A 25,923-nucleotide genomic window follows, 5' to 3' on the forward strand; every position below is an offset into this window, starting at 1 on the left:
AGAGCATCTATTAGCAAATGTACTCATGCACTGATGATGTGTTGCTAAATTTAGTAAATGAGATATTTCATACGTATTAGATGCATACTTCTCAATGATCTTCAACAAAGATTCTTTTCCTTCATTTAATCGTTCTATATAATTTTGGTTCTCCTTGTGCTTCAGCAGAGCCCATTTGTCAGTGCATGTGGATTCCTGCATGCATGTGATTGTTTATATGCATGTTCTGCGTGAGTGTGTGTGTGTAGTTTGTGGGTATAAAAAGTTTGTATGAAACAGGATGTGGTCCTCATCAAACTGTTGTGCTCTGAGCACTCAGGCTCCGTGTCGAGCCCAGCGAGGGGCCCAGGTGGCTAATATTCACTCTTATCAAAAGCCAAGAAATTTACATTTTCCTGGCCTCTCCAATAACTTGTAATAATCTTGCTCTAAAACTCAAAGGTCAGACTCTCACTAAATTGTTTATACTAAGACACAACAATAAAATATATAAATAATACAGTATATATAAACAATAAAAAAAGAACATCCTTTTTAATCAAAGAAAGATTGACAGGAAATTACCTCTCTTTGGGCCCTCTGACCTCTTGATTTATTTTTGTAAACATTTCAGCAACATTGTGGTTAGTCATACATTGAGCAGGGAGGAAGAAAATGCAATTGCAGAGCGAGAGAGAGAGCGAGCGAGAGAGAGGTCGGACGAGCGACAGAAAGGAAGGAGTAGAGTGATAGAGAAAGAGAGATCCTCCTGACAGATGGAGTTAAAATAGGAGGGGCAGATAGAGCGAGAGCGGTAAAGAGGGGAGGATGAAGAGTAGGTGGTCAGGTAGACAGACAGACCTCAGCATCCATGCTGCCTGTGCAGACAGGTGTTTGACAGTCAGCTGAAGGCAAAGGGTAAGTATTACATTTGCAATATTAAATGACTGCTGGGTTGAGCAATGATGTATTGTATATCAAACAACAACTGAGCTGATATGACTTCAAAATTATGTCATTTTATGAACAGCGATTGACCCTAAAATGTATTTGAAAAATGGATGTCATTGCAGTATATTCCAAAATAAGCATTTACTTAAAGCAAAACATTTCACAAGAAGTAATTTGTTAGGTTTTACAACTTTTGAAAACTACGCGTATTGTGACTTTATGATGTGAATATGTGCACCTGTAAAAACTGACTTCATTCACTAATACTCCCCCTCGCAAAATGACACAAAAAGTTAGTTCTGAGAAAAGATGTAGCATATTTTTTAGCAGAAGCCACTTGTTTTAATATTTTGCTGTCTGACGCAATTGACAATTAGACATTTTTAAGTGTGACTTTAGTGTCCAGATGCTTGGGGTCATTGTATAGGTTGATTATTAGTCACCACTCATTGGTAAATACTCGTTACGCATTGGTGAATAAACTTTTTTTAGTTAATTTACCAATGCAAAGAACAAGTTAGCTCCAATTAAACTTCATGTGCTCTTGAAGAAGAACCCAAGCGTTTTGTGAAACCGAGAGTGTTGAACCAGATGTTTGCAGCGATCGCTCAGATCAGTAGTTGAGGTTCAAACCCGTGAGTCAAATAAACTGCTACCCGAATTACTCAGCGCTCCCTTTTAAATGTGTTCAAGTGAAACCGCACCGTCAGTGATTACTGTAGAGTGTCCTGTCACTGTTTGATTTTACTTTGACAGACAATGCATCTTCTGGGCTACCAGTCTACAAGTGTGCCTTTTTACAAGAAGTCACCTTACGGTTATAGCTGATGGTTTTTGTTGCTGTCTGTGGGTGTTGTTTTGTAGTGTTAGTGGAAATTGCCTGTATACATATTGACCACCCACTCACAAAGAGGGGAGCGCTGTTGACAATGGCCCACTCAGCAAAAGAGCCAAAGTTAACTTGCGTCATATATGCGCACCTAAAGAATTTTGCAATGGAATTCAATATGCGTGCTTTGCAGTTTACCGTTTTCTTTGGGCAACATCCTGTCAGGTAAAAAGCCACAGCAATGCCATTTAAAAGTGAAAGTCTAAATTAAAAAAAAAAAGCTCCTCAGGCTAACTGGCAGTTTGCATTATTGTGCACAAATGTAAAAAATCTAAAATCACCCTTTTTTTAAGCATTTTATCATTCTAGACATTTTTGAACAAAAGAAAGAAAGTCATACAAGTTTGGAAAGATGTGATTGTGAGTAAATGAAGATATAATTGTTATCTTTAAGCGAACTGTTAAGTTTTAATAAGTAAGCTGTGGAGCATAACTATAAATCAGCTTCTTGAAGAGTGCTTCTTGAAGAGTGGAGTGCTAAGTAAGTGCTTTGTAAGTGATTGGACATATGATTTTTATAATTAATCATTTAGCAGCGTTTATCCAAAGCGACTTACAAATGAGGAGAAAAATAGAAGCAATCAAATTTGGGAGCAACTAAATAGGGCAACAATATGCAAGTGCTGTTACAAGTCAGTTAGTCAAGTAGCATAAAAAATATATAGAGAGAATAGAAATATTTAGTGCTAGTTTAACTGGTCAAGTGTTTTTGCCTTGGAGATAAAATATTCTTTCATTGCATTGATTGGATAATTTCGGGTCCGACTTTGAACCCAGAACCTTTGTGTTACCATCCCAGTTCAGCGTGGCTAAACTTAGTTCTCCTTCCTAGCAGCAATATTGTGTGCATTTGTGTCACACCTTCAGCCACAGGTTAAAAAAAATGCTTCATGTGCGGTTGCGCTCTTAGTCATATCTCCATAGCGACAGTTTGTGACCTCATAGGAGTTTACTGAGTTATTAACAGATCACCATAGATCATATCAATTGATTACCACACCAGATATCACCATAGATATTAATATTTAGACAACAGAAAGAGGCAACCACAGTAGCACTGCATTGAGTCCAAGTGTTAACCTCATATAGATTAATTTAGGAAGCCAGATTTTTTAGTTAATATGCTTATGGAATGATGAAATGATGGATAAAATGGATAAAACATTGAGTGTTGCTTTCTTTTGTGGTATGTTCATTTTGAAGTGTTTGATGAGTCAAAACTGAGAACTGCTTTGCAGAATGTCCAACCTTATCGTGTCCATACAATAAAAAATGAATGGCGATGGAAGCTTTTATTTTGATTCTGAATACAAATAATGTAATTGCTTCAGAAGACTTGGAGTATAGCATATGTGACCCTGGACCACAAAACCAGTCACATGGGTCGAATTTTTAAATTGAGATTTATACATCATCTGAAAGCTGAATGAATATGCTTTTTATTAATGTATGGTTTGTTAGGATTGGACAATATTTGGCTGAGATACAACTATTAGAAATCTGAGGGTGCAACAAAAATTTAATATCGAGAAAATCGTCTTTAAAGTTGTCCATTCATGTTCGCGATTGTGCTGCATTCACTCACAAAAATAAATGTTTTATATTATGGTAGGAAATGTACAAAAATATCTTCATGGAACATGATCTTTACTTAATATCCTAATTATTTTTGGCATAAAAGAAAATCGATAATTTTGACCCATACAATGTATTGTTGGCATTTTGCCACAAATAATCCTGTGCAACTCGTGACTGGTTTTGTGGTCCAGGGTCACATATATGGGCTACTTTGGTGTAATTTTTTAGCTTGACAGTTCTGGCCCCACGCTTTCATTGTTTAGAACATAAGTAAAATATAATTTTATACTAAAGATGTATTTTAAAAAAAAGAAATGTTTTAAATGTGTGTTTCAGATCAAAGTAGTGATGAAGGATTACTGGTATACTCCTTTCTTCATCTTCATCATACTTTATGGAACTGGCCAGTCCAATAACATACAAACAGGTACCCTACAAACGCAGAACATTTCCCTATTAGTATTTGCTTCCCGTTTCGTTTCGATTTTTTATTTTTACAATCATAAAATAATGTTCTCAGAACGTTGCAGGGAGGTGTTTTGAGACAACCTTAAAATAACTAACAGAATGTTCCAAAATGGTTCTTTTTAGGCTTTATCTGTACAACCATAAAATAACTTTTACAGAACTTTTCCTAATTAGTATTTTTAAGGGAAGGTTCTGCAAACCAAGAACAAACATTCATTCTATGTCTGTAAAGAAAGCTTTCCTAACTAAACAAATTTAAAAAGGTATGTTTCGGTAATGTTCAGAGAACATTCTGGCTGACAAATAATGTTAGTTGGGTATTTTTAATGATAATTTCTTAAAGGGATCGTTCACCCAAAAATTCTAATTCTGTCAATAATTACCGGTAGGCTACTCACCTAGTTCCAAACCTGTAAGACTTTCGTTCATCTTCGGAACACAAATGATGATATTTTTGATGAAATCTGAGAGATTTCTGTTACATGGATTACTTTCATGATGTCTTTACTATATACTTTTCCGGGGCTTGAAACTGGTAGTTGTGTAAGCTGTCAATGAAAGGACAGAAATCTCTCAGATTTCATCAAAAACATCTTCATTTGTGTTCTGAAGATGAGTCTTACGGGTTTGTAACGACATGAGGGCGAGTAATTAATGACAGAATTAAAATTTTTGGGTGAACTATTCCGTTAACTTTACAAGTATTGAAAGACAAAAAAAAAATTATATTCACTTATAAAATTTGTCCTCTGGTTTTACCAAAAACAGAAGATCTTTCATGTGTGAGCGACTACTTGACAAAGATTTCTTGTGTGTGGCGAAGCTCTACAAATTACTCCGACCAGCCATGTGAGCTTATAGGGATCAAAGACAACAAAAGGTTTGTACATTTTAGTTTCATGTCTCAGATTGGACAAATTTAACATGGATAAATAAACCTTTCTCAAATTCCAATTAAATTTGAACTTGTGTGTAGATGTGAGCTGGTGCCACTGAGCAGTCAATTACATTCTACCAGAAGTTGTTTTATAACCTACGAGAAAAAAGTGAGTAGAAATAGATCTCTCAATTAAGTTAAATTACAATTCACCGGAGTTGATCAGCATAAATTGTCTTCTATGTTCCCCTCTCTCTCTCAAACACAGCTATTTTTTTTCATTAACAAATTCTTGTTGAGTGTAACCTGTAATGGATCTGTCAGAACTACTCTGCTTTTTCACCCTGGCCGTCACAGTAAGTGGATTAATTCTGCTATTAGTGATATGTTTAAAATAGCAGGTTAATGTAAAAAACAAACAAATACAGAATGATTGAAATTAGAGAATAGCACGGGTAATTGTAACAGTAAAAAAAAATTGCCTGCAAGAAGATTTAGCTATTTAAATGAGCAAAACATTGTCATCACAGTACAAAATAATTATTTTGATAAGGGCATTTCAAAAATTGGTGATAACATGGTTAAAGGGATAGTTAACCCTTTTATTTTTATTTTATATTTAATATTGCAAATATTTAAAAGTCTGTCATCACTTTCTCACCCTTACCCTCAATCATACAGGTTCCAAACCTCTGTGATTTTCTTTCTTCTATACTGTACACAAAAGAAGATATTTTAAAGAGTGTTGGTAACCAGACAGTTGATGGGGCCCATTAACTTCCATACTAGGAAAAAAAGTTACAAACTCTGGTTACCAATATCTTCTTTTGTGTTCAGTAGGAGAACAAAACTCATACAGGTTTGGAACAAATTGAGGGTAACTAAATAATTACATAATTTTCATTTCTGGCTGAACTATCCCTTTAAGGTTTTTGTTGTTGTTGTTTTAATAAAAACGTCTAGTTTACAAATGTAATCCCCGTTCCCTGAAGAAGGGAATGGAGATATTATGTCGGACTGGTCACTGGCGTCATGGGGTCCCGCCTGGGAGCCCAATCACCTCCAAGTGGTAACAGAACAAGCCAATGTTGGCCAGTGAGATTTGCATGCTGAGTCGCCCCCAGCCGGACATACGGGAATAATTAGGGCCGGCATTACTCACTTTATTCATGTTTTGCTAAGGAGCCGAGACAGGATCCCGGCCATTAAGCGGTGGTTCAGGGCTGTGGCCGGGGGGTGTAATGTCTCCGTTCCCCTTCTTCAGAGAACAGGGGTTACATTAGTAACCTAGACATTCCCATTCAGTCATTCATGTTCAACGTTACAACGGACTGATGTCATGGGGTCCCTATGTAAAATGCCGTAGCCTCTGAACTGTGTTACGAGTGTTGGAGATGTAGATGATGGCAAGCTACGGCATGCCGTCTTGGCAACTGCTCTCACAATCTCGTAACCTACCCAGCTCCCATGTCAGCCAGAGGAGGTAGTCCCCCATGGAGGGGATGGTAGAGACATGGTTTACTCTGTGGATGGTCAAAGCTGCTTTTCCTACCTCAGGGAAGAGTGCTTCGGAACTCAATTCTGAAAGTTTTTCAGCCATGACCATAACGCTGGGGAAGCGTACACAATCCCAAAGTAGGGGAATGCTACGGAGACCACAACCTGCCCTACGGGAGATAACGTTTGGAAGTACACATAAGGACTGACCCAAGGGGCAGTGCTACATATGGAAGATATCTGCCGGTAGGTCCTACCTAGCCAGGGAGGCACTGCTACCAGCGCAGAGACAAGGCAGAGGAGAACCGCCCAGGGAAAGACACAGGTTTACCAATAGGGAAAGCGTAACGTAGACAATACACATATGGGATTACCGAGAGGGAAATCACTCTAGCCGGACATGCACACGAGTACTGGGCCTGGTGTCGGATGCCTCCGCCGCATCTGACTGCCAAAGGATGCTGGAGGAACTCAATTCAGGGTTCGCCGAGTAGGGAACTCACCTGAAGAGCAAGAAGGCGCTCATATCCCTCTGTTAGAGGGTAATGGCACTGCAAGCGTGACACCAAGCCTGTCTTCCCGCACATTACCTGTTTGTACCCAACACACGGGGAGAGACTGGCTACACTTTAAGATTATAAAAATCGCGCGAATGTCTTGGGTGACGCCCAGCCCGCAGCTCTGCAAATGTCTGCTAGAGAGGCGTCGTGCGCCAATGTACGGGAGAAAGAAACACCCCGAGTGGAGTGAGCTCTCACCCCCAGGTGGCACGACTCACCTTGGGACTGGTACGCCAAGGCGATGGCATCCACAATCCAATGGGCCAACCTCTGTTTGGAGACAGCATTTTCCTTCTGCTGACCTTCAAAGCAGATAAATAGCTGCTCCGAGCTTCTGAAGCTGTACGTGTGGTCCATGTAAACACAGTGCGCGAACAGGACACAGAAATGCCTTCTGGTCTGCCTTCTCTGGAGGCAGTGCTTGCAAGTTCACCACCTGGTCCCAAAAGGCAGTGGTGCGAAGTTTTGGGCAGGTATCCAGGCCGGGGTCTGAGGATGGGTTGAGACAGGGCCGGACCGAACTCTTGGTCGAAAAGGCCTGCAGGTCCCCCACCATCTTGAAGGAAATGAGTGCGGTCAGGAACACTATCTTTAAAGACAGGATTTTAAGCTCAAAATTATACACTACGGTCAATGTGTAGTCCATCCAGTACATAGTTGTCATGTAGCAACAGTCGAAATCGGCACATGGGCAAGGAGTACTGCTAGCAACTCGCGGCAGTTGATATGCCACTGCAGTCGAGGTCCTGTCCAGGATCCCAAGCCAGCATGCCCGTTGCATATGGCACCCCAGCCCGTGGTTGAGGCATCTTTTGAGACAACAACATGCTTGGACACTTGTTCTAGGGGCACTCCGGCCCATAGAAAGGCAAGGTCCAACCATGGGCTGAATGTTTGGTGACAGCTCGGTGTGATGGTCACACAGAGTATGCCATGGCGCCTCCGCCTGAAGAGGTCTCATATGCATCAATCTGAGCAGCCCCAGGAGCCTCAGAAATTGTTGCACGTGAATGCACGTGGGGGGGACCGATTCAAGACACGCAGATCCAAGATTGGCCGTAACCCCCCACTCTTCTTGGGTACTATGAAGTACGGACTGTAAAATCCTGACTTCATCTTGGCTGGAGGGACAGGCTCTATTGCTTCCATCGCCAGGAGGACTGTAATCTCCGCATGCAGGACAGGGGAATGTTTTCCTGCACCAAGCAGGACACCACTGATCCTGGGGGTCTGTCTGATTGTCCAAATGAGCCAGCGGGACGGGCTGGGAAGCGCTAGACAGCCTCCCAGGCTCCATACGAGTGGCACAAAAGGGAAAACAGACATTCCTGCGAGGGGAACTGCTGCGCAAAGTCCTCGACAATGTCTCCGAAGAGGCCAGCCTGGGAGAAGGGGGCTTCAAGAAGGCAAACTTTGTCGGCGTCCTTCATCTCAGCCAGGTCCAACCAGAGATGACATCGTCTGGCCGAGGACCCGTGCCTTGACATTCAACCCTCGGAGGGTGAGGGGAGGCTCAGCTCCAGCAACAAACCCGGCTCAGAACTACCCTCGTGCTGCTATTTGAGAACTTTTGCCCGATGGACCTGCAGGATGGCAATGGCATGCAGGGGCGAGGCGGCCTGCCCAGCAGCGTTGTGAGCCTTAGCAGCTAGGGCTGCTGTCGTCTTACCCGCCCTGGACACGATTCCGCCAGGTGGCGGCACTTTGCGGGCACAACTGAACCATGATTGCACGCTCCACCTGTGGAATACGTAACGCTTGGTGCCCACACCATTGAGTTGAGGAGGCAGAAGAACGGCTACAAACAGTAAAAGGTGCCTTCCCAGTTTTCTGAACCTCAGGGTCCAAAGGCTGTGGACCGTGTGCTGCACCCAAGAACCAATCATCCAACCACGAGTGCTCGTGACACGGTGGAGGGTTCCACTCAAACTCGACGAGAGACAGCGATCATGGCCATCAAATGAAGTCAGGAAACAAACGATCCAGAAACACATGGACAGAAAGACATCTTTTTTTAAAAGACGCTGACCACCTGTGCTTTCACCTCTGAAATGTACTCTTCTTGTTAGAAGGTGAATGGAATAAGCGATCGCAGTCACAACTGCCCAGCTCATAAGCAAAACATGAATGAAGTGAGTAATGCCGGACCTATTTATACCAGTATGGCCGAGTGGGTGTGACTTTGCATGCAAATCTCACTGGCCAATGTTCATTGGCTCGATCTGTTACCACTTGGAGGTGATTGGGCTCCCGGGAGAGATCCCATGACGTCTATTCTTATGCTATATGTAAAATGAAATCTGTCTATTACACACACCCAAACCTTTTGGGGTTTTTTGGCCATTCAAGCCATAATTAGAGGGTTCAGACAACGCAACCCCACAATAATCCGCACCCGGATTGCTATGAGATGGGGCTGATGATGTTGCTTTTTTTGTTTACATTTGCATTTATGCATTTGTGAATCATTACAGTCAAAGTATACATTTGATCAGTTCCTGGATTCCTTGAGAACAATTGAACCCATGATGACTTTAGTGTTGCTAGCAACATAATCTACATGTTTATCAATGTAACTGTTCTCTTGTTTGTTTTTATGTATTTGTTTGTTTGTTTGAATGACAGTTAAGACGCAACCACCAGATAAACCCACTGTAAGCTGGGATAACATAACTTGGAGTAAAGGCAGTAACTTTCCACAAAACATAAAGGAGTATGAATTCCAATTGCAGTTTAAAGCCACACATACAAGCTGGGAGGCAAGCAAACATTTGTGTTTGATTTAACATTTACCCTAATAAATTAATCAAATAAAATGGCATTCATTTGAACACATCCAAGTCAATTACAAAATTATTTTGAGTGTGTGTTTTTTTTAAATTAATTTTGTGTATGTGTTTTTTATGTGCATATATGATTTTACAGATGGCAAGACATAGGAATATCTCTCATGAAAGTTACGTGCTGCTGGACCATCATCTCCTGACTGTAGGAGAAGAGTACCAGGCCAGGGTGCGTGTGAAGCCTGTTGAACCCATAAATGAGGGTTACTTTCGGGGGGAATGGAGCCACTGGAGTCCTGCTGTGTCCTGGAGGTCTGAGATTGGAAAGCCATTAGTGAAACCAGGGGATGAAGTATCATCACCAGGTTGGGCCTCTTGCCAGCCTAGTAATATTTTATAATAATATTTATTTGTGAGCTAAGATCATCATATATTTTATGACAGCAGTTTTCATCTTTTTTCTCCATCAGTGCGTGATTATATGCGTGTAGTTCTGATCATTGGCTTCCATGTCTTGTTTGTTCTCTCTGGTCTTTCTTTGGTCATCTATAAGATAAAGAAAAGCAATCGGTGAGTATTAGATGTGTAGATTTTAAAAAAAGAATTAGATTTTTTTAAAAATGTAATATTTATTGTCAACATATGATCCAAAGTTTGTAACAATGTATACGTTGATAATATTTAGAAAATAAAGTATTAATATTTAGTTTGACCTCCTGGAGTAGATGAATATTTTATGAAGGGTAAAGCCTTCTTATTGGGTAAAGCCTTTGTTAGAAAAGAACAAATATTTCACCTCATTTTTAAGATGTTCAAGGCCTTTTTTTTAACCATATTTGTGGAAAGTGCTGTGTAGGCGTCTATGTGTATGTTTCTACTTGCAGTATTTCCGTTTAAATATGTAACTGTTGGTCTTTGTACATGATATTTGTGTTTGTTTGTGCATCTGTATCAAGTGTATCAATAAAAATATTATTATTTCTTTGTAGATTATTAAAACCAAACCATCAACACGTTCCAGACCCATCCAGATATTTCCAGCCTCTTCACACCGTTCACGGTGGAAACTTCCGGGTGAGTTAAGCTGTATCTCCTGCATATTTACTATGTAATTCAAAACTAGTTTCCAAAGAGCTACTCTACCGTTTAAACGTTACCGGGGTTGGTAAGATGTTTAATGTTTTTAAAAGAAGTCTCAAGGCTGCATTTGATTGATAAAAAATAGGCAAAAACAGTAGTATTGTGAAATATTATTACAATATATGCGTGTGTGTGTGTGTGTGTGTGTGTGTTAATTTTAGTCTCATTCTCATTTTATATATTTTAAAGTGTAATTAATTTCTGCGGTGATTGATACCCTAGTCTTCAGAGTCACATGATCCTTCAGAAATCCCTCTAATATGCTGATTTGATGCTCAAGAAACATCTATCAGTGTTGAAAACAGTTGTGCTGCTTAATATTTTTGTGGAAACATACATTTTTCAGGATTATTTGAGTTTAAAAGAGCAGCATTTATTTAAAATAGAAATCTTTTGTAACATTATACATTTCTTTACTGTCACTTGTTTGATTTAATGCAACCTTGCTGAATCAAAGTATTAATTTCCTTCAAAAAAAGAATCTTACTCGCCCCCTTACTCACGGTGATGTTGTTTTTTACACCAGTATTGTGGCAATTCCCTCTTTTCACTTTATATGTTGTGAATTCACACCAATGCAGTTGAGAAATGTATAACATTATCAGGTTCACACATTTTTCTTCCACTGTAAAATCTTAGCAGTACAAATTCTCACACACACACAAGTTTACAGATGTGGCTTAGACCTGCATTTCTTGCAAATGCTTACTCATATCTTCCTTCAGCGAGCCAGAAAAACACACACTGACCACATGCACTTCCTCTTTCCTGTCCACAGAATTGGCTAGGCTGTCAAAATTCAAACGGGCCATTTCTTACCCCTCAGTCATGTGACGATATCTCACCTGTAGAAATCTCTGATATTTGGGACCTGTCCTTGTTGTCCGCTGAGATGACCACTGCTGCGCTTGATCGCTCCAATCAGATGGACTCTGGACTTGAGAACAGCGGCACCAGCCATGCTTCATCATCTGGTTTCTCTAACATAGGCTACTTCTATAGCAAATCGCTTTCGGGCTCTCTTCACCTCGAATCCTGCCCCGTGTACTTCACCTATCGCACCGAGGAAGGCACAAGCTCCACTCTCTCGTCGCGTGGGTCTTCATATGACTGTTTGCAAACCCCAAGTTACCAGATGGAACAGCCGATGAGCCCGGATTCAGGGTTCGGCATACCTGGAGAGCAGAATTGTGAGGAAGACCAAGATGATGCAGACCAAGATGCCGCGGCGGAAGGCCATGCGCTGGTTTCTTTCATTATGTCACTGCAAGGTTCCCTCGGTGCTGTTCGCCCAGCAGAGAGTTTCGCTCCAGTGCCCATCATCACACCGTGGTCTGAACCTGTGAGAGCACCCAGCTGTAGTTCCCCCTCTGAGCGTGCAGAGGGCGCTGTGGTCAGACCCTCCTCCATGGTTGAGCCTAGCGGGAGTGGATATTTGACCCTGAAGGAGATGCAGAAATACAGCAACAAATCCATCTAAGCGCAGGTCCAGTCCATCTCTGTCTGTATAGGGGAGACTGGGGCCTCTGGGTATAGGTTTATTTTTGAAAGTCAGAAAGATACACTACCGTTCAAATGTTTGGGGTTGGAAAGATTTTTTAAATGTTTTTGAAAGTAGTCCCTTATGCTCACCAAGGCTGCATTTATTTGATTAAAAAAATACAGTAGAATGACATTTGTTAAATATTATTATGTATTAAAAGAACTGTTTTCTACTTGAATATATTTTAAAATGTAAATGATTCCTGTGATGGTAAAGCTGATTTTTCAGCATCATCACTCCAGTCTTCAGAGCATGATCCTTCAGAAATCATTCTAATATGCTGATTTGATGATCAAGAAACATTTCTGATTATTAAAACAGTTGTGCTGCTTAATATTTTAGTGGAAACCGTGACGCACTTTTTTCATAATTCTTTGATAAGAAAGTTCAAAAGAACAGCATTTATTTGACATATAAATCTTTTTGTAACATTAAAATTGTCTTTACTGTCACTTTTGATTGATTAATTGCATCCTTGCTGAATAAAATGTATTCATTTCTTTCCAAAAAAAAATCACTGACCCCAAACTTTTGAATGGTAGTGAAACTTAAAGATTTGGCTACAAAAAAAGCTAACTATAACAATATCAATATCCACACCAGCTGTTTTTATCGTTCACTGTGCCGTTATTGTTACAGTTGTAGTGTGAACTCTGCTATTCTTTTATATTTCAACGTTTTTTTATAATTATATCGTTATCGTCAGTGTGAACGGGCCTTAAAGCAACAAATTATACAAGGTGGTAACATACTGTACTAACATATCAAACGACTGTTTTTTAAACTTAAAACATGTGACCGGAAATTTATTCAAAATACCTTAGTGGGGGACAGAATAAAAAAATAATAATAAAAAAAACGAGTTTAAAGTCCCAGTGAACCAGAAGTTGCAACCGACTTTACTTCAGAGTTACTCCAGAGCGGAAGCAGATTTTAGAATTTAGTTTACCATGACAAACACATTTTTTTTCTGTGTATTAACTTGCACAGATTAATTGTTTACCATAATGAAATTGGACTTTTGACTCAAAACCTCATAGTTACTAGCCCTTGCGATCCCTCCATTGTGACAACCTGCATTATAACAGCTTATATTCTAGATACTTTTGTACAGTGACATGAAGCTAGATTTAAAGGCATGTTCTGGGGTAAATAATTGAATGTCCGTCCACTGCCATCTGGACGATATAGACACATTTACAGCTCAAATAACATGTTTTTTGCAAGCTTTACATTTCTGTTTTCATCCCCTCTGGAATGTATTGCCCAGACTTTCATTGTAAATGCATTACAGGAAAACAAGAATGCCAGAGATGCTGACTGAGCTTAACGTTCTGAACCCAGAACATTTTCTTTTACACATATGAAGGAAGCATCACATTTGTGTTTAAATGTGTCTTAAAGGGATAGTTTACCCCAAAATTAAAATTCTGTAATCATTTATAGAAAAAAGTATAAATAAAAAATGGAGGATTCAATGGGGACTAGAAACTGTTTGGTTACCCACATTCTTCAAAATATGTTTTAGCATTAGAAAGATTTTTTTATGCAGGTTTAGGGGGAGTGGATGACATAATTCAAAATGTTTTGGGTGAACTATCCCTTTAAGTCTGCTTTATTGATTTAGTAACATTTTATTTAGCAGATGTTACTTTGAATATAGCTTGTATACCTTTAATTGTTAAAGGCGTTTTATGTTGCCAACATTTCATATGTTCATGCACTGATTTACTTGTTCAAGTCTCCAAAAGTATCCACATTTTTAATATTCAAGTTCGAGTGCAAAGCATTTGCTTGATTTTTAGCTGCTATTTACTGTTATTTCATGTTTAATGCCACGGTATGCTATGGACATGGTATAAGTGCTGCTTTTAAAATGTTTTCAAAAAATATATATTTTTTTAATTCAGGGTGTCATTTTGAAGTATGCAGAAGCGTTGCTTTTCGAGGTAAAAATCTCTCGAGATATTACAACACTCATTTATACTGCTATCTGTACATTTTCTAACAGAACTTTTTAAATATTTTTTGGTATTATTTGAGCATTTCTGGGTTGTACCTTTTAGAAATCAGAATAAGCCATTTTATTTCATTTAAAAAAATTGTAAATATATGAAATATGCATTTTTATGTTAACAAGGAATGCACTTGTTTGATACTTATTTTAGGTTTCTTACATTTTTTTTTTTTACTTTGTTTATTTTAAGTTTCTTATCTGATAGTCAGCTCTTACTTGTTAAGACTGAAATAAAATCCCCCAAAAATATAATGGTGTCTCATCTTTACAAAAAAAGCGTGTGTGTATGGCAAACCGACTAGTATCTATTTTCATAGTACTTCTTTTTTAGATACTAGTACTTATTCATTAGCTACTACTGCTTATTCTTTAAGTACTAGTTATTTATTAGATAGTTCTTATTTATTAGATACTAGTACCTCTTAATTAGATACTAGTACTTATTAATTCGCTACTAGTACTTATTCACTAGATACTAGTACCTATTTATTAGATAGTACTTATTTATTAGATACTAGTACTTATTTCAAAAGTGACTAGTAACTATTGGGTACCCTTCTGACACTGGGTTAAATCTCTCTCAGTTAAATGTATGAGTAATGTAGAGAGAGCACACGCATGATATGAGTAGCCTAGCAGATTTGGGGAGGGCCCTTTCACTGGACCTTTTCAGGGGCCCAGTCATTTCTGTGGGCGGGCCTGCTTGTATCTAATGAATAAGAACTATCTAATGAATAAGTACTAGTATCAAATGAATAAGTACAATTATCTTTAAAAAGGTACTAGTACCTAAAGAATAAGCACTAGTAGCTAATGAATAAGTACTAGTACTTAATGGAATAGATATAGTATCTAAAAAATAAGTACTAGTAGCATGAAAATAGATACTAGTATGTTGAAATGATCAAATGTTTAAACGGCTTGCCATACGTGTGTGTGTGTGTGTGTGTGTGTGTGTGTGTGTGTGTGTGTGTGTGTGAGAGAGAGAGAGAGAGAGAGAGAGAGAGAGAGAGAGAGAGTTAAGTTATTGCAGGTACTATGTGGTCTGACATTTATAAGTGCCAGCCCGTTTCCGTTCACTGCTTTGGAGTGTGGCTTGTGCAACCAGACAAAGTCAAGCTTACATGTGTGGCCTGAAAAATGAACTCAGTGAACCATTACAAAATAGTCTTCTGAGTGGAGACATAACATGCTTTTTAGCTTACATGACATACCTTTTTGAGTGCGTTGTGTTTGAGGAACCCTGGTATACGGCTTGGCATCCAGTCCTCATATGATATAGGTGCTCCTGACTGGATTTGACCGTCTGGTCTAACGGTTAATCTCTCCACTAGAAGGCAGTAGTGAGCTCATGACTGTGGTATCAGCGAGGAGACAGACTGCTTAGGTATATGAATGATAATAGTGGGATCAAAACATACAATATAGCAGTTGTCCCACCTTTCATACATAAACTGTCGTTCAAAAGTTTGAGGTCAGTAAGATTTTTTTTTTTTTTTTAAGAATGAAAGAATTTAATACTTTTAATTAGCAAGAATGCATCAATAGACCATTTGAGTGTTTGGAAACAGGGATGATGTGTTTTGTGGGCGGAGCCTACCGGGTGACACAAAATTACAGTTTAAAGGAAGGGTAGGCAATTTGTTTTATAAACACTTTTTGTTATACTGATTGAAACTCTCTTCACATCCTGATAGCAATCAATAATATGAGTAGTCTAAAATATTAAAAAATATTCGTCCAGTAATGCAATGATACGATGCCCTATATCTGTCAACATAATGTATTTCCATACCTGATGACATCACACATCATCAGCACATTGTAGACACAGTCACCATGTGCCGTATTCAAACAGCTGCAGTCATCTTTTACAGTTCCTCCTGAACCAAAACAATGAGCTTATGCTGCATTCACGCCATGTCATAACCGTAATCAAGAGATAGCAACCAGTGACGTTCTACCCGGAGCTGTTCACGTCCTCAGACTTGGATGCGTTTCTATGAACGCCATCAACGCCAAAATGAATCGGCAGCAGCTAGGTGAGTAAGAGCTCTTTAAGATGTTTACGATCATTATTATTGTAATGTCATGTGCTTTGAGACATGAGGTAATTTAACATCATCTTTTGTGACACTTTGCAGACTCTGCTGTGTGCGTTCATGTGTTTTGAAGGAGGCGTGGCTTTGGAGACGCTCTGAAGGGAGGGGGATCTCATGCTTTCAAAGCTAGCTTGCTATTGCTAGCCGTTCCGAAATTGCCTACATTTGACAGAAGCAGTTTATGGAAACCATGGAATAAAATAACAAATAGGTCATTTCAAGTGTATATCTTACAAATCTGATATTTTTCCCCTCACGATTCCGAGTTTATTATATCAGATATTCAGACTTTTTTCCTTAGTATGAACATTTTCCCTAATATCTCTTTTTGTGTTCCACATTGAAGAAAGAAATATGAGATTGAAATGACATCGCAATTGCTGAGTAAATTATGTATTATCATTTTAGAGTGAATTATTCCTTTAACTTCTTTTATTTCCAAACACTGCAGAGAGTATAAACCCCAAAAGAAAAGCTTCATAATAATGTTTTTCACAGATCCTGATGTTAACAGTTAATAGTTATGCGTGCAAAGCCACAGAGGAGAATGTTGGACAACAATATTAAAAGGAAAATGAGGAAGCGAATGGAGAGGAACGGGTTGAGTAGAGGACAAAATCAGCCTGTTGTCAATCAGAGGTCAATGGCAGACCTTAATTTTCTTTCCATATGGAGAGAACAAGATGATTACTATTGCATAAGTAACAGGAATTCAAGCAGTGACCCAGACGTACTAATGCTAAACAGATGAGTATGTGAATTCTAAGGGTGTGTGTTACATTTAATATTTACAGAACCGCAAGTCCTTCTTTTATTACACTTGATTTTTTTAATGAACCGTTGGTGAAACGTGAAGCCTGCAGTATTTGCCTCATTTGTAAGCACTATTGATTTTGCACTATTGTAGTTATTCTCTTATTATTTCTAATTACCTTGGAATACCCCATTATTCCAAATGAAAGTAAATAACCCACATTTCTGGAAGCAGCAAAGCATGTTATATCTGTCATATTGTAAAGGCTGCTTGCATCTCAGCAAAGCATCTTCAGATGAGTGCATGTCGGGTGAGAGCTTTGTGGGATGCATCAGCATAATTAGGGAACAATTCACATTTGAATTTGTTTGAATTATTAGAAAAATAAAACAAGTTTCGTTTAGGAATATTGGAAATCTATAGTAGGCTAATTCTTTTTTATTTAAATAAAAATATGTATATTTTAGGTATAGAATAAAGTATATTCTCATTTAGATTTAAACGTGTGGGGGTCAGGTTTTGTCTAAATTGTGGGATGATTGAAGGTGGAATACAGCGTAATAAACTAAATAAGGTTGATTGAAAATGTATAAGGTTTATGTAATTTGGTTTAAGAACACAGTGTAGAGAATAACTTTAACTCAGTATAAAACCAATACAAATTAGTTGAAAGATCATAAAAGAAAAAGAAGTGCAAAGTAAGTTGTGCAGAAATTTTGCCTGAAATTTTTCTGGGAGATGAACATGAGTCTCCAAAGACCAAAATATTGTTATTAATTCTCCTGGGAGATGAACACGGGCCTCTAAAGACCAAAATTTTGGCTATTCATGCAACAAGCCACATCCTGCAAATATGCATGCTATACAGGCCACATGAGTTTATGAGCGAGTTCACTTGTGTTTGTGTGCTTATAAATGTTTATGTTCATAAATGTTGTGGGTCTTCACATGGTTTACTCTGTTCTAATATAGAACAGGGAAACTTCTGAAAGAAACAGACAAAAACTGATCTTTCTGAAAACAGTTTGTTTGGACATAGAAAGATTTACCTTTCATGGAGAAGTTTTGACCGACACTTTATATTAGAGAAAGGGAGAAAAGGAAGAAGAGTCAAACTAGGAAAGTCTGTCTCAGCTGGGAGGCTCTTTGAGTTTATGTTCAGGAATGGGATGGAAGAAAGGCTGAGGGTGAATTAGAAAGCATGAAAGGGAGGGAGAGAGAAAGAGGGAGGGAGAAATGATCTGACTGAGGATTTTTCCCTTTTCTTTTTCTCTTCTCGGCGCACTGACCCAACGGCAGCAGCAAACACACCACAAAGTAGGCTACTGTAAGTTTTGCTGACACACACACACACACACACATGCACATGCACATACAATCACACCAGAAACAAACTGCTTTAGTTCATTTAGGCTTTTTATAAAGAAAAATGAGTGGGAATTTTCGTAAGCAAACTGTGCATCCTCATTAAGGTGATCTGTAAGTTACAGTGCTCAGAAAGTTTTTGCGAGCTAGTTAACATCTTTCCAGCAGATGGACAGAGACGGAGAGCATGTGGAAAGCGTTCATGCTCTGCCACGGCTGAAATCCGCCTGCTGTTTTACAGTAGCCTACAGTAATACAGGAAGACAGACTTCATGTATTTTGTATTCATGTTTTAATAAAGGATTTAATTAAGTTGCTGCAGGTTATTAAAAACATTTTAATTTTACTTACATTCTTATAGAATGGACGATGGAACATTTAGCTAAATTTTAGCTTTATTTAAAAGTAGGTTAACACTATGTATTTATATATAATGAGGATCATGAATTCTTCCAAAACGTGTTTTTGTCTGACCCTGATTCACTGTGGTAAGTGTTTATATTTTAGACAAGGCGTTTTCGTGGGAAATTGTGTACATAGCATACGTCACTCGCCCGTGCGTGTCTCGTCATAGCCTAACCCGTAAATAGAGAAAAGTTGCTTCAGCTATTGAATTGACGCGTGTATGACTTGGGAGTGGAAAGGATTTGAGCCTCAGGTGTTGTAAAGGCGGAGATGGCGTTTTTATTACTCTACAGATGAGTGAGGTATTTTATTGATCAGATAAATTGCCATAGCTCTCTAACAGAGTTCATTGTAAAGCATTGTCTATTGTGAAGGGTCTTTTCATTATGGTTGTTGTAGCTGTGCTGGGATTTATTTTCAAAGTACTACCGTGTCTATTTGTGGGTAAAGATACAGCAACGTCTTCAGCTTGTCAGCTTGAGATCCTTTGCATCTAAACTGGTTATATCTAATGAATGTTTAATCAACAGTAGGATAACCGCATTCATCCGCTCAGTCGCGTAGAGCCGAAGCACAACCAAAACAATGTTCTTCCGCAACATGCATGAAGTTTTGTTTTTTACCGATAGAAGGCCAAAAGTTAGTGTTAATTTATTGTAATAGTTTATCTTTGTGTATATTTAATGTGCATTCATTTCATTGCATTTATTTTTAACAAAAATAATCGATGGTTGATAACCTTTGGATTATAATCTGATGTGTTGTTATTTGTTTGTTTATCAATTACTGATTATTTTTGTATGAATTTGAGTCATGGTTTATCCCATAATTATTCAATACAAGTCAATGTATTACTGTCACCTGCACTTTTGCAATGGAAATTAGCATGAAAGTTTTATGACTAACCCTTTTAATTTTGACTTAGCGAGTTGTTGAGACGTTTCATGCTAGCGTTAACAAAAGCTTTAGTTTTCTTATTCTTATTTTAAATGTAATTTATTCCTGTGATATCAACCCTGAATTTTCAGCATCATTACTCCAGTCCCGAGTGTCACATGATCCCTCAGAATCAGAAAGCATTATAATATGCTGATTTGCTGCTCAGGAACATTTTCTTATTATTATAAATGTTGAAAACAGAAGAAAAAAAAGTTTGCAGTTGCAGTCCCTGTATCCTTAATATTTTTAGGCTTTTCATCTTGATTATATGACGTTTTATATAATCGACTGATTTATATTCAACTTTTTCTGACCAAGAACTGCTCATTTAGACAGGAAGAGATGTTTGACCTACATGCAGGCTAAAGCATCCAGCCAGCTTTTTTTTTTCTTGTTTGCTACTTTGGGCCAGTTTATCTGAAGAACATTATGTACTTCAGCATGGCAAAAGTTAATTTGAAAAATTGCACAGCACTCTCCATTGGCGCTATATGATTCCATGGAAATTCAACACAGCTACAGTGTTTAGACTCTTCAGGGCATTCAACCTATGATTAGTATCAGTACAGAAAGTATTTTAACATCATACATTCTTAGCAGACATGAATTTGGAAGCGTTTTTATCTCATAAGCAGATGAACTATGTCAGATAAGAGCTGGATTCTGTCGAGCGGAGAAAAAGACAGGCAGACAGACTGAACTCTGTTAGTTTAGCTGCAGTAATGTGTGCAGGTTGGACTCAGACCAAAAGAAACATTCATCTGTGTCCTGAAGGGGCCTACATTTGTCAGGCTGCATTCCACTCAGCACTACCCAGAAGCCCCTCTCTTTCTATTTTTCAGGATTACACTAATCCAGTGATCCCAGTAACAAATACACAGTCTAACATTAGCGAAAAAACAACAGTGTGTGGAACGTTATTATAGGGAGTGACTTTTATAAGTGCATATTTATTCTCTTTTCTCAGGTCGCACCATGTTTGGGTACCTCCTGCTCTTCTGTCTGTCTCTACATCTGGTAGTCTCCGTACCTCAACCGCCCTGCCGTCGATGCTGCGACCACCTCCCACGGCTAGACGACGCCGCAACCTTAAGAGAAAGCGCGCCTGAGGTGCGCACATACATCAACATGACCATTCTCAAAGGTACCCGAAAGTCTTCAAAAAGTATTTTAGCTCACGACAAAATGCATTGTTTCAGAGTCAAATAGCATCAGCAGAAACTATAGCGAGGGAGAACTTTGAAAATCTCACTGTACATATATGGAACCCTTAGATTCTTGACTTAAAGGAACTCTTTTATGCCAAAATGTTTCTATATAGGGAGAAATGTCAAATTATTGCACAATACTTTCATGTTTAATGGGTTATTTAATTTTTTTTCTGGTAATGAAGTATATTTACAAGCTGTTTCATTCATAAAATTGAATTTAAAACTAAATCCATATAACTATCCCATGATGAGAAACCCTAAAAGGTTCTATGCCGCGCCTGATAGAATCATTTCAGGTTCTATATAGAACCTTTTCTTCTAGGAGTGTATAGCTGAATTTTGACCCCAATGATCCTTGTTGGAATTCAGTCTTCCCTGTTTCCCAATCTTTCGCTTGTCTGTTGTCTGGCACAAGCATTTTGGGATATTGGAACTGAACTGCAAACGGAACATAACTGTAATTCAACTGGGAAATAAGGTGTTTTTGAGCTGAATGATTGGAATATGTGTTTTTAGCTGCTTTCTTCCCCTCAGTGAGCCTCAGTTAACCTCTCTTAGCTCAGAAATATCTGCTCTTCTGGAGGCCCTCTTGGTGGACAGGAAGTGACAAACCTGGCAGGAAAGGTGCTGATGTGGCGAGAACCGTTACGAGAGTTGTTTTATGTGTCTGTGTATGCACATATGTGTATGTGTTTGTTGCATGTACGGAAATGTTGAGCTGACAAAATGGCATGTTGACAAAGATGGACAAAAGAAAAGAAACTGAGCCCAAGTTAAGTTCAGATGAAATCTTAATATGAAGCTTGTAATGCAAGTCAGTGAGATCTGCTTAACAGTATAAGAGACTACTTACATAAAAGGAATATATATAGCCTATATATATATATATATATATATATATATAAGATTTCACTCAATATTATCTCCTAGTAATATGTCTTAGAAATATGATCATTAAATGCTTACTTTTATGACAAAGCTCTGTAGTTTTTACTGTAGGGGCAAAACATATAGTGCAATGAAATACAATGATGATTGAGAAATGGACAAATAAACATTCCTCAAAAGCCTGATTAATCATATTTGAAACTCACATTTTAATATGATTTTTCTAAATGAAAAATGAAAAATTATGGATTGTTAAAGGTATACCGGAGGATTTTCTTTTTCCGGGTGGGTAGCCTATACTATTGGTCCACCTAAGTGTCAATCATTCTGGTGATATGTTTACGTAAGGCCGTTCACACGCTGGCGTGTGCTAAAAGATGCCCACTGATGCCGCAGTCGCGAAGATTGTACTAGACAGGTAAAGTTTGTCATGCTATTTGGAGAAATCCATTTAAAATCACTGCTAGTAGGCGTTCCCTCTCGGGAGCAAATAGAGAGTTGCGCATGTGCATTTTTAAAAAAATTGGAGAGGGCGGGTCTTTTCTAAAATTAGGAAAGATCCTCCGCTATACCTTTAAGTAAACTAAGTTGCTTCTGTCTAGTAAGTGTTCGTTTTGAAATATAACATTTAAATTTATAAAAGTTCACTGAAAAAGACACGTGTCACGACCTGAAGGGGGATGTTTTAGAATTATACTAAAAGGCCTTTTACTTTCTAAAAAATATATGTAGTAGATTGTGTATAAAAAGCAAAGGTTTGATCATGTTAATAATTTAGAGGCCTTAGAAATTAGTGTATCAAATATGATACACGCTTTATGAGGTTAAAAACTGTAAAAATGTTTATAATGTCCACCTGAATTATAGCCTGAGACATGATTTAGTTTCCTTTAGGCTTCTAGCTCTTTTTACTTCTGCGTCTTTCTGACTTTTCGGACATCTTTTCAAGGTGACAAGGGTGACCGTGGAGAAAGGGGCACTTCTGGGAAGCCTGGGATTGAGGGTTCCCCGGGACCACGAGGGTCTGAAGGCCTTCAAGGAGATAAGGGACAAGCCGGAGCCCCAGGTGACGCCTGTAAGTCTCAGCACTCTGCTTTCTCAGTCGGCCGACGGAAGTCCCTTCACAGCGTTGACAACTACCAGGCCCTGATCTTTGACACCATCTTCGTCAACAGCCCCGAACACTTTGACATGTTTGCTGGGAAGTACCGTTGCCACATACCGGGAATCTACTTCTTCAATGTGAACATCCACACGTGGAACTTCAAGGAGACGTACCTGCACATCATGCAGAACGACAGCGAGAGAGCCATCGTTTACGCTCAGCCCAGCGATCGCTCCATCATGCAGAGCCAGAGCGTCATGCTGCGTCTACAGGAGGGCGACGAGGTCTGGGTCCGTCTTTACAAGCGGGAGCGCGAGAACGCCATCTACAGCGACGACGTGGACATTTACATCACCTTTAACGGATACCTCATCCAGCCTGAGACTGAGTGATACCAGAAACCACGGCGGGAAGGACTAAGATGTTTGAAAATGTGCCAAAATGCTTGAGCGGTGAAGCAACTTGAACAAAACTGAAAAGCATCCAAACATTTCATATTAGATTTCTGCAGTTTAAACGAATGTTTTGAATTATTGGCTGTCAAGAGCATCAAACCATGCTAAGATTCATGGTAATATTAATACAGATGTTAGATTTTAGGGACAGTTCTGTTAACTACTGGATAATAAACAGTTAAAACCTGAAGCAAAACCAGTTGAGGACCACTGTTATTTAGCCCAGATATTTAGGTCTGCGTTTAGACTTTTTCAAATCAGGCAGGGTCTTCCTAAGATTTATCAGCAGCGTCTGGGAAATGGAAACTGGTTTATGTTAGTTATAAAATGATGTTTACATGCTGTGACAGCCTATTTTATCCTCTCTGACCTTTAACAGACATTAACTGGCAACTGGAGTCGTAACAGAACAAGTTCATCACGTTGAAGCATGAGGTTGCTGTATGTTCTGGGTGGTGTTTTGTGGATTGCTGTGTGGTGTTTTGTGGATTGCTGTGTGGTTGCTAGGGTTTTGTATATGGTTGCTAAGTCATTGTGTACTATCCCAAGTTAAAAGAACGTAATAACTAGTGTGTGTGTGTGTGTGTGTGTGTGTGTGTGTGTGTGTGTGTGTGTGTGTGTGTTACACTACTATTCAAAAGCTTGAGGTTGGTTTTTTATATCTTTTTTTGAAAGAAGTCCTTTATTCTCAAAAACAGTCATATTGTGAAATATTATTATTGCAATTTAAAATGACTGTTTTCTAATATATTTTCAAATATGATCAAAGCTTGAATTTTCAGCATCATTACTCCAGTCTTCAGCATCACATGATCCTTCAGAAATCATTATAATATGCTAAACCTAACCTTAACCAATATAGTTACCTTATATTACTTTCTTAGGTAAGTACAGGTAAGAGCATTTACTGTCAAATCAAGTGCAACCACTAAAAGTATTCATTTTCTTTCAAAACAAAAAACTTACTGACCCCAGACATTTGAACCGTAGTGTACTTCGAGAAAACGCCATAAAAAAACAAGTCATTTGCCAGTTTTAAATAGGCAGAGAGCCAGCTTTGAGTGTGTGTGTTGGTGTCTGGCTCTGTTTATTGGAAGGAGGGGGGGTTTCAGTTGATGTTAAACAGGATGTATGTGGCTTTCCTATTTTAGTAGCAAGAATCCACTTGAGAGAGACTGAGATGATAGAAATATAGAGCGGGAGAGCAAGATTAAATGTTCTGAAACCACAAGGTACAGATCTCTGCCCAACAAATGACTTAAAAGAGTCTTCAATACAAGCTGGTTGTTGGTTTAGTATCTTAATCCGGCTTCAATCAGGACTACAGAATCCGGATCCCAGGAATGTATTTATTCTGAGATGATTAAATAAATAAATGGAGAGTAAAACACAATTGTTGCCTAAGGAATCAGGTGCTAACAATTATTTCTATTTTGAACACACCAGGTGCTATAAATGACATACTTGACCGTGATTTTAAAAAGGTTTTGGTATATTAACATCTCAGTGGTGCTTTATGTTAATGTACTGTATGGATGTCTAGCATTTTTTTTTATTGATGATTTTAAATGACACAATAAAGGGTTCATTTCACCAATGTCGACTTGATGAGTGACTAATGGAAGTTTTGTTGTTTCTTTTTTTTTTCTTGCGACGCAGAAGCTGGAAAGTTTCAACCGAGACAAAAATACATTAGGGTTAAAAAACATCAAAAGATTTCAAAATATAGTGTTATTCATTTAACTCTGGTTCAATGTCAGCCATTGAACAGAGGGAAAATGCTGCTGTTCTCACACCCTCTAGTGGTGAATGGGAATAGCGCATGTCATTACGATCACAATAAGGGAGACTAGCTGTCATGTTGGTAACTTGTATAGAAACCATGACTTACAAAGAAAATACAGTCTGATTTATTTTTCTCAAACACATATTCCATACAAACAAGTCACTTACTACTACACAAATGATCAATTGTAAAAGCAACTATAAACTTATCCTGAATTCGACACCAGAGCAATCACCATTATGTAAAATTATCAAAATTATTTCCAAAATTCCTGTGCAACATACATATGAAAAATACAACCTGAAATATCAGTAATCAGCAATCATTAAACGATGACTGTAGTAGAGCACAATCCAGTGTGTTAACATTTGCCGCAGAGCACAATCCAGTTAACATTTGACTCCTAAAACTACTGTACTTAATGTGTTGGACAGTAAAAACAACCATTTGCCCTACTGATCATTATTCAATAGTACAGATTATGGCTTCTAACTTCTCTACGGGAAGTCAATCCTTCAGAATGTGGGCACTGCAAAAACATTTATCATGTAAACAACAATTAGCCTACTTGATTTTCTCTGTACTCTCATACAAATCATATATAATGTAAAAGAAACAGTTCAGCCACAAT

General features: G+C 38.5%; 2 protein-coding genes across 4 annotated transcripts; both read left to right on the top strand.

Annotated features, from left to right (window-relative positions):
- The first annotated feature begins 513 nt into the window (after positions 1 to 513).
- il2rb (interleukin 2 receptor, beta) lies at positions 514 to 14,519 on the top strand. 2 transcript variants are annotated; one of them, XM_079610820.1, is made up of 10 exons: positions 514 to 897; positions 3,734 to 3,824; positions 4,634 to 4,745; positions 4,842 to 4,911; positions 5,011 to 5,098; positions 9,425 to 9,558; positions 9,725 to 9,947; positions 10,053 to 10,152; positions 10,572 to 10,656; positions 11,501 to 14,519. In XM_079610820.1, the coding sequence occupies exons 2-10, from the start codon at positions 3,746 to 3,748 to the stop codon at positions 12,200 to 12,202; spliced, it is 1,593 nt and encodes a 530-aa protein (XP_079466946.1). In that variant the 5' UTR covers positions 514 to 897; positions 3,734 to 3,745; the 3' UTR covers positions 12,203 to 14,519. The 2 variants fall into 2 exon arrangements, with proteins under 2 accessions (XP_079466946.1, XP_079466947.1); XM_079610821.1 differs by having other exon boundaries at positions 515 to 897; positions 4,637 to 4,745.
- A 3,830-nt stretch (positions 14,520 to 18,349) lies between these two features.
- c1qtnf6a (C1q and TNF related 6a) lies at positions 18,350 to 25,112 on the top strand. 2 transcript variants are annotated; one of them, XM_079623865.1, is made up of 3 exons: positions 18,350 to 18,465; positions 20,815 to 20,991; positions 22,896 to 25,112. In XM_079623865.1, the coding sequence occupies exons 2-3, from the start codon at positions 20,823 to 20,825 to the stop codon at positions 23,441 to 23,443; spliced, it is 717 nt and encodes a 238-aa protein (XP_079479991.1). In that variant the 5' UTR covers positions 18,350 to 18,465; positions 20,815 to 20,822; the 3' UTR covers positions 23,444 to 25,112. The 2 variants fall into 2 exon arrangements, with proteins under 2 accessions (XP_079479991.1, XP_079479992.1); XM_079623866.1 differs by lacking the exon at positions 18,350 to 18,465 and adding an exon at positions 19,084 to 19,210 and having other exon boundaries at positions 22,896 to 25,102.
- Positions 25,113 to 25,923: the final 811 nt, after the last annotated feature.

The sequence above is a fragment of the Phoxinus phoxinus genome (assembly GCF_949152265.1).
Source record: "Phoxinus phoxinus genome assembly, chromosome: 1".
Taxonomy (NCBI): Eukaryota; Metazoa; Chordata; class Actinopteri; order Cypriniformes; family Leuciscidae; genus Phoxinus; species Phoxinus phoxinus.

Coding starts and splice junctions, on each gene's coding strand:
- c1qtnf6a (XM_079623865.1), top strand. CDS start 20,823: ATGTTTGGGTACCTCCTGCTCTTCTGTCTGTCTCTACATCTGGTAGTC. Junction 20,992..22,895: donor CAACATGACCATTCTCAAAG/GTACCCGAAAGT, acceptor CATCTTTTCAAG/GTGACAAGGGTGACCGTGGA.
- il2rb (XM_079610820.1), top strand. CDS start 3,746: ATGAAGGATTACTGGTATACTCCTTTCTTCATCTTCATCATACTTTAT. Junction 5,099..9,424: donor TTTTCACCCTGGCCGTCACA/GTAAGTGGATTA, acceptor TTTGAATGACAG/TTAAGACGCAACCACCAGAT. Junction 10,657..11,500: donor TTCACGGTGGAAACTTCCGG/GTGAGTTAAGCT, acceptor TCCTGTCCACAG/AATTGGCTAGGCTGTCAAAA.